The sequence below is a fragment of the Aptenodytes forsteri genome, unplaced genomic scaffold (assembly GCF_000699145.1).
Source record: "Aptenodytes forsteri isolate BGI_AS27 unplaced genomic scaffold, ASM69914v1 Scaffold181, whole genome shotgun sequence".
Lineage (NCBI taxonomy): Eukaryota > Metazoa > Chordata > Aves > Sphenisciformes > Spheniscidae > Aptenodytes > Aptenodytes forsteri.
Window position 1 is genome coordinate 287,127 of NW_008795702.1, and position 8,987 is coordinate 296,113.

The 8,987-nt window shown below is 43.5% G+C and overlaps 1 protein-coding gene across 1 annotated transcript in view; it reads left to right on the forward strand.

Moving 5' to 3' along the window:
* Nucleotides 1–8,987, forward strand: part of CFH (complement factor H) — a 36,791-nt gene that overhangs the window by 25,642 nt on the left and 2,162 nt on the right. The window contains exons 15-21 of the mRNA XM_009283211.2: nt 768–950; nt 2,459–2,638; nt 4,151–4,357; nt 4,946–5,122; nt 5,802–5,978; nt 6,995–7,171; nt 8,461–8,643. Coding sequence (XP_009281486.1) covers nt 768–950; nt 2,459–2,638; nt 4,151–4,357; nt 4,946–5,122; nt 5,802–5,978; nt 6,995–7,171; nt 8,461–8,643 — 1,284 coding nt within the window. The remainder of the gene's footprint in view (nt 1–767; nt 951–2,458; nt 2,639–4,150; nt 4,358–4,945; nt 5,123–5,801; nt 5,979–6,994; nt 7,172–8,460; nt 8,644–8,987) is intronic.

Consider the following 8,987-nt stretch of genomic DNA (forward strand, 5'->3'; position numbering starts at 1 on the left):
AGCCTTTTCCTAAGAAAAAGAAAAAAAATTACATTAAAGTCAGTAATTTAAGAAAAAAGCGATACTGGACAAGAAGGAGTCTTGTGTGGGATAAATTAGTCCAGCACTTCACTTACCTTTAACAGAATACAGTTTATGATATATCCAATTCTTCGTTCCCCCTTTCTTCAGAAGTGATTTTATATTTAACAGTGATTTGAGTACACTGTACCTTTATTTACAATTATGTTGAGGATTGAATCTGGCACAAAACACAGTCTGCTTATCTTTCACAAGTAGCTTGTGTTCTGACTCTCAGAATCACCAGTCAAGGACACAAGACCTGGGTATGACTTAGATATACTTCCACAGGAGATTGATACCTGATGCATATTCGGTGTGGAGTAGTACTTCCTTTATGCTCCTGTTTCTACAAGCCAACGAAGGTTTCTCTTCTTGCTCGTCTTACCACCTTTTCATAGTTTTAGGGAAGAAAAAAATGCTTAGTTTTTATGTTATTTACTGCACTCAGCAAAAGGGATCCTGTCACCATAAAAATAATTGCTTTGTGAGTGGGAACAGCCTCTGCTTTAGATAGCAGGAACAAAAAATCATTCTGTTTCTGTAATCTAGGACTCTTAGGAGTTAGTTCAAACTACAGTAAATAAAAAAACACTTTCACATGGACATGCATTAGGAAACTGATGACCTCGTCATCGGTAAATGCGTACATACATATTATCTGAACTAAATCTATTTTTTAGCTCTTTTTGTTGATTTTTTTCCAGATCCATCTGCTCAGTGTGTAATTCCGATGGATGTTGAGCTTGTGCACAGTGGTCATCTTTCCAAGGCAAAAAAGAGGACTAGGTTCCATGGAGTTATACGTTATATATGTAAATCAGCTGACAAAAGTATTAAACAGGCAACTTGTGTGTCTGGAAAATGGTCACCAGAGATTGAATGCACAGGTATGTTTTTAGATTTCAATACAATTTCTTCTTTTTATGTAGGCATGATAAATGCTCATTATTACAGCTTCTTAGCATTGCTGTGTCACTAGTCTGAAATAGAAACGCTTACATGCTTATATATATGCTTACTCAATTATATGCTAAGGATAGTCATGAATAATTATGGGAATCATTTGAACAGTTAACTAGGTTGAGAGACGCACTATTTTAGTGAGGCAGACTTAATAGTCTCTACTCTGGCAATTGGAACAGTTGTCACTGTCACTTCTGATGTGAGAAAAGATGCAATGATAAATTTAAGCTTGGGTCTTCAAAAGGGCTTTACCCTGGTGCAAATGAGAGCAGCACAGAGCTCAAGCTCCAGCCAAAGTTCCTTTATTTCCTGTAAACATTCAAAGCTTTTCTATTCCTGCTTTTTCTTTTTTTTTTTTTCCCCTTCTATTTTTTCCAATTGCTTCCTAGTGAAACAACAAGAAAAAAGCTGAGTTGGCCAACTCCAAAGCACAGACCTAGAGGAGACTGCCCTTTTCTAATACACACCAAAGGTCAGATGCCTGCAGGACTGCCTTTATGTATAGCAGAGCAGGACGTTGCCTGTAGAAGTCCCCTTCTATTTTCCAATTGCTTCCTAGTGAAACAACAAGAAAAAAGCTGAGTTGGCCAACTCCAAAGCACAGACCTAGAGGAGACTGCCCTTTTCTAATACACACCAAAGGTCAGATGCCTGCAGGACTGCCTTTATGTATAGCAGAGCAGGACGTTGCCTGTAGAAGGCATGACTGTAAAACAATCATCACCTCCTTGCCTGCTTTGATTATGCCAGATTCATGGGAAATGATGCGTGGAGGTGGGAGAAGTACACAGAGTGGCAATCTCTCAAGGGAGCATTCCCTTTCAAAACCAAGTGTCCCTACCTTCCCAGTTTTCTGGAACCACTAGAAGCAACAAACCAAGCTCTTGAGGTCTCCTCCTTCCTAGATCTACCTCCTTCCCTCACATTTCTTTCCTTTGGCAGGAGTAGCCCTTCCTTCCTTGAGTGGCAAAATTGAAGTTTATTTCTTTGTTTCCTTCTGTGATTCTCATTTAGCTCTGTTATCAGCTAAGTCTGAAGAAGAAAGCAACAACAAAACAAAACAAGAACCCCAGAAGTTGGTCCAGTTTTCCTAAAGTGGTTCACCATAGAGAGAGGAATGGGAAGAGCACACAGGAGTGTGCAGCTGTGTGTAAGGGAGGGGAGGCTTTCAAGAGGCTTTTTACAAGAAGCTCCAGCTTAGATTAGTGTAGGCAACTGTGTCTGTCTTTTCTATGAGGTTGAAAGCTTATGAGCATCTGAAGGCAGCTCTGGTGCTTCTGAAGCCGAACAAAATGATCATGATATTAATTAAAGCTTGAGATAGCTACTGAAGAATTATCACCAGTGTTTTCTTGGTTGTTAGTGTTGTAATCTGTGATGAACTGTTACATTTTATGTTATGTTCTGTTCTAACATGAGTATGTGTCCTTAGCTGAGGAGAGTACATGCCCACCTCCACCTGAGGTGCCTGGTGCTCAACAGATAACAGTTGGCAGAAATTACAAGAATGGGAGTAAAATAGCTTTTTCATGTCTGAAGAGTTTCCAGCTCATCGGTGTGAATGAAATAACATGTATAGATGGGAAATGGCAATCACCACCTCACTGTGTGGGTCAGTAGTGGGTTATTTTTTTCTATTTATTTTATTACGGATTTCTGTGTAATGCATTTGCAGTCATCATTAGCAGGAGGGTGATATTGTTTATGTTAAGACTATCACGAACAGGTAACTGCAGAAAAACAAGTTGCTAAAAGAAGTGCAGTTAACCACCGGCTGGACAGTAAACCTTTTCATTTACACAGACTTATCTAAGATGGCATATAAAACTTTCAGGTAGTCCCTCAAGAGCTGTGTGTTGATTTGTTTGTTTAGTATATTGCAGAATGGAGTACCAGTTTTGACTGGGGGCCTTTAACAGTGTCCTGGTGGAAAAAATCAGTATTATTTATTATTTAGTTGTAGTAGTAGCAATCTTTGGGGTTTTTTTCATTTTTATTCTTTCTTGACTTTTTCCTTTTCTTTTTGTGACTTCTTCCTGTAATAGGAGTATAAATGATATGGCATAACTCAGGCCATCTGTTCTAAGAAATGCTGAGGAATCTGTGATCCCATTGTTACAATATTTCTGATGCAAGTGATATCTTGTAAGCAGAAGTTCATTAAGAGGTAGAATAAAGTGTTTTCAGAAATGAATAGGAAATAGATGAGCGCAGGACAAATGAGGAGCCAGCTGGTGACTGATGTGCACAACATGCCAACCATGTCTGTATTTTTAAGCTGCAAAATTCTGAGGCCACGTGGTTTCTCTTCTTTTGCATTGTCCATGAGTCTCCATTTCTGCTGATAAGTGGCAGACATGGAGAAGAATAACCAAAAAAAATGCTTGAGCTGTTCATAAAACAGCTTTGACTGAAACAAAATTCCCAGTCCCAGTTACTGAACAGGAACTTTGACTGTAATTAGATCTTTTGTATTGTGGAATTCAGTGCAAAGATATGCTTTCAACTTGATGTGTCAACTAATAAAACCTAATTTACTAATAACTAAAAATGCATATAAAATATAATTTAAGTCTACCCACTCTACAGTAGCATAGGAGAAGAAAGCATCGGGACAGCCCTGACTCAGGAGGGCTTCATAGACATTTAATCCATTGTATGTCTCAGGAAGTACATTATAATACTTGGTAAGTTCTGTTCCCTTTTTCATCATGTCAGCACAAAACCCCTCAGGGTATTGGTTCAACTTCATTAATGGTGGGAAAATTTAATAGCTAAAATTCTAGAAACCCACTTTCAGTATCCCAAAACAAGGTAATGTCTCTTCTATTTCTCTGCCTATGAAATTTTCCCTGTTCTTGGTACTAAGCTGTAACTGTATCTCCTTGGTATGAACTGGAAAATGGCTTTCGTTTGGTTCAAAGGCAAAGAGAGAAACCCCATGTAGGAGGGAAAGGAGAGACAAGTTTTGGTTTGTGCATCTTGCATATTTCTTCATCTTCCTTTCAAGCCATTTAATTTATTTTTCGATGATTTTTTTTTTTTTTCAGTCTTAGATGGCATATGTCATCGGAATATTAATTGTCTTGCATTATTGTTTATATGTGTTTTCTGTATTTTATAGAAAGACCATGTTTGCCACCACAACCCGTAGAATGTGCTGATGTTCCCAGGCTGGAAAATCAAAACTTAAAAATTAAAAAAGAAGGGAAAACAATTTATCTGGCTGGTGCCAGGTTTAAGTATGTTTCTCGTTCTGGATACATGTTAGATGGACCATCAGAGATAACTTGTTCCCTGGGAAAGTGGACTTCAGCTCCTACATGCTTGGGTAATATCAAAAAATACTTCTTCTGAAGCGCATTTAGCAATGAAATTGAAAGGATTCTAAACTGGAGGTTGAGTAGTAAGAGCCAGTAACTCCATATTTTGCTGTGGAATCTTATCACCCCTTGTGGATGTCTTCAGAGCAATCCTGACTGGATGCAAGGCTGGCTTTCTGAATGCAGTTTAGTTTTTAAACATTCCTGTGTATTCTTGCAATCTTTGCTCAGTTCATATCTCTGCCAGGTGAGTCCTGGGCACATACTCATAATCCAAGGATCTGTTTTCTATGGAGTCCACTAGTGGCTGGGAGTTGCTTTGGTGCTTCAGTGATGGAAACCACTTTGGTGTAGTAAGGGACAGCAGCCTTTATTAAAATTTTCTGGCATGGTTAGAAACAGGATTGAAATATTGTCTATTTAGGGGAATGACTTATTTAATCTTCCGTACGCTACCTTTTATGTAGAATCCACTGTCAGCGGATGACTGTGCTGACGTTAGAAAAAGTTCTCTAAAGCATCTGTTTGGTGGAAACAGTACACTCATTCGGTGCGTATCCCATTAGCACAAGCGTCAACTTTCTGTATCTTTTCAGAAATGCCATGTGGAAGTATTCCAAAAGTTGCCAATGCTCAAACTGAAGGCAGAAACAAGGAAATTTATGAGCCTGGTGAAACAATTCGCTACCAGTGTGATGCAGGGTTCCTGATTGTTGGTCCCCCCGAAATTATTTGCAGAGAAGGAAATTGGACAGCACCGCCCTTCTGTGAAGGTACAGGTTCTACTTCTAAGTAGTCTATGATCCTTCTTAGTCTTTCATGTTGTTAATAAAATAATGTCAACTCAGGCATGCAGGTGAGTCAGGCCAATAGAGCCAACAGGTGACTTGCTCTGAATGGGCTGCTACACCACCTGTTTTTCTGGCTCCCGAGAAACAGCAAGCAGGGTAGATGAGCAAAGAAATAGATTCCCCTGTGGGCTGAAGCTGGTAGCTGAAACTTAGCTCACTGCCGAAATCAAGCAGGCAGAGGGTTCTGGGGAACGGATGCTGGCTGCAAAGAAGGAGATAACTGGTAGGGCAATGTATCTCATTGTCACATCACTAAGAATGTCAGTTTCTGAAAGTTGCCTTCAAATAGTAAAGAAATCACTTCACTCTCCAGCCCTTTGGCGCACAATGCTGTACAGCACCAGCCTGCACATTTGGCTGATCTCTGCAACTCCTTTTCTCTTTTTAGTCACTCTAGGCAAAAATAATAGTGTCTGGTGAAGCGTTGCAGAATAAAGACCGTGATATCTTCCTTTTCTACCTGTATGAAATGATCTGCATTACGCAAACCATTTTTGCTCATCAGGAACAATGGTGCTGCGGAATGCAATATCCTGTGATTGTCGTATTGCTGCACTACTGTTCTTAAGTGTTCTTAATGTTCTGAAACCTCTCTTTTCAGATGTTAGCTGTGGAGCCGCACCTGAAATTCCCAATGCTTATATTACAAGCACTCACCAGGAGAGGTATCTGCCCAGTGCCAGAGTGCAGTATGAATGTGAAAGCAATTTTCAAATGATGGGTGGAAATTATGTCACTTGTAGAAACGGAGAATGGTCACAAGCACCAATCTGCAGAGGTAGGAATCCGTGCTTTCATCTTGCCTGTTAGCATAGAGGGGACTGTTTGTTCACCTAAATACTCTAAAGACTCTTTACTTTTTTTACTTCTGTTTTCATTGTACTTGCTATTGCTTCCTTGCACAGCATTTTAATTTAGCTTGATGCTTCTAGAAATACTGTGGGTATTTTCATCAACAGCAAAAACGTCTTGAAGAAGCAGGGCCTAAAATGTGCTGCTCTGTCATTCTCCTGTCTGGTACTGGTATTTCCCCAGAGTCCACCATTTCAGCGACCTTCAGGAGAAAGACATGTAAGGGCTCCTCTGTTCTGTTCAAACCTGTCAGGGAGTAGCTGAATGGAAGAAGCGGTAGGGGAGAGAAAGAGCTGTTCTTCTCCAGGGCTCCACCCTGACTGATGCAGATCCCAGCAGAGACTCAGATCTAAACCATGTAAGGTCTGCTAGGGCTGTGGGCGTGGGAAGAGCGTTCCTGTGACAAGGAGCTGTCAGGAGCTGTGCTCCTGTCCCCTGCCCAAGCCTGTGGCTGCAGGGTGAACAAGTGCTACTTGGCTTTCACACACCTCCATGGAGCTGACTGCACTTACCCATCCCCGAGCAGTGCAGGCTGACAAGCTCCTCCAGCGCTGCCGGTCCTGCAGAGCTCTGTGATTCAGCAGAGCGCCAGCTTGGCTGCTAGCCCTGTGATTTCCAGGAATGCCAGGGCTCCCTGGGGAGGGACATGGGCACGCAGGAAGGCTGGTGTGGCTTCTTGTGCTGTGAGGTGTAGCTACAGAAACACTGGCTTTTTCTAGAAGCTCTCATTGACCCTGCCATCTCTGGAGAGTCCCAGAAAGAGTGTTCTGCTGCCACTGTCACACCTCGTTGCTTTCTCCATGGTGAACTCTTGGAGCTGTTACCCACCTGAGGCAGAAAATCTGGACAGAAATTGTAACAAGATTGATTTCTTTAACTGTTGGTTGTATAGGGGAACACCTCAGCGACTGCAAACGTGACTGCAGCAGTGTCTCTTTTCAGATGTGACATGTGAACCTCCTCCAGAAATTGCGGGTGGTAACGTTCAAGGTGTGAAAAAGTCAAGGTATTTGCCTGGGGAGAGTGCTCGCTATCAGTGCTGGCAAGGTTTTCAGATGACTGGGACTTCCACCGTAGCATGTCAGAATGGGACCTGGACAGAGCTGCCCAAGTGCAAAGGTAATTTCTCTCTGTCTTCATACAGTTGCCTGTCAGTGAGACTGTCATGAAGCTGACTCAGTGGCATTTACTTCTCCACATTTCAGTCTCATTACTGTGCACAAACGCAACATATCTGGCACACTCAGGAAAAAGGCGTTTTCCCAGGTATCTATTCAGATGAGTTTACCAGCTGAGTGACCCAGGTGGCTTCACTCAAGAGGGCCCCATCTGGAAAACCACCCTGAGGCTGAGAGCAGTTGCTGGCCAGGTCTAATTTTGAGATGCAACCCTTGGACTTCTTAGAATATACTTTCTGTGCCTGCCTGATGAGAAGAGAGTGAGAAATTTTGCCACCTGTGTTGGAGAACAGAGCCCACAGCTTCCCAGCTAGCTGACATTCAGATAATGCGGATGATGCATTGCTATATTGAATGCCATGGAGTGAAATCAACCGTTAAATCAACTGAGGGTAGAGTCTGATGTGTGAGCCAGTACCTAGGTACGGTGTTGGTGCCTCCTAGGATTTCATGAGCGCGCTGAATGATCTCATTTGTTTTCATTAGACATAGAGAAAGTTTCAGCACGTGAACCAGTGCAGCAGCATCTGACTCAAACACCACCCAGCTGGGAGCTGAAAGGGGTGCAGAAACAGCAGATGAATTCAGACCAGGCTCCATATTGTGCCTCCGGAACACAATGCCAAGTGCAAAGAGTGTCACTGCTGGTGCCAAGGGATCTGGGTCTTCTCTGAAGATTTCCCAGTGCAAGGTCCGTTGGAAGGCCAGACTTGGCAGCAGTGTGGTGCTTGAATAGGTATAAAAATCCGTGAGGCAGCGATGCTTCAGGATTGGCATGTGTGAACTCCCCAGTGGCCGTAAGTGGCCCACAGAGCCCAAGGGCTATGCCATTAGTGATTGCAGCGGTGCAGTTCAGTGGCAGTCGTTACTGTTTGCAGTCGGATCCACTTTTCTCAGTGCTCAAGCAGTACAGGGAGGAGGTGGGTGTCAGGCTCTTCTGCAGAAAGAGCTGTGCCAAACGCTACACCGTTATGCAGGACGAGAGGAAGTCCTGCAGGCAGCTGCAAGCACTTCAGCCGTGGACAAACGGGGTGAACTGGTAGCTGTGAGTCCCAGCACTGGAGAAATGAGAAACTCTTGCTCTTTTTCACCTGCCAGGTATTTGGTTTTCCCTCTGCTTTCCTCCAGGTCTCTCATAGTGCCAGTGTACTGTCCGGTCATATTTGTGGCCAGGCCTCTGTTGCAATTAAACTCTCACGGCTTTCTCTCTGACTGGGAATTTTCTTCCAGGGAAAGGTGGGAAATGTGGCCCGCCTCCAGTTATTGAAAATGGAGACCTTCTTTCCTTCCCCATGCAAGAATATCCACAAGGTACAACTCTGGAATACAAATGCCCCAGTCTCTACGTCCTGGAAGGATCTCGGTATATCATCTGTACTGGCGGGCAGTGGACAAGCCCCCCAGTTTGCCTAGGTAGGTTGAAGCACGTGCTGTGTGGCCAAAGGCTGTGTGATTGCTCCTGTTTTCTTTTTCTCAGATCCTGAGGGCATCACTTGTGCAGCAGCACTTGTGCTGGGGCTGCGATGCCGGCAGGGCAGAACAACGACGAGTCCTTCTTCTGTCCAGAAGGAGTTTCTTCCTGAAGTTTGCTTCTGTAGTCCCCTCTGCTGCCTGCTGTCTCTCGCCACCACGGCGGGTTTGGGAGGAGGGGAGTTTGGCTGAACACCCCTGTGTGAGGGGATCGCCACCACTGTGCAGGGCTCCCGAGTTGGGGACGCTGCTACGGTCAGCAGGCTGAGGGGGGGGGGGGCGGGGGG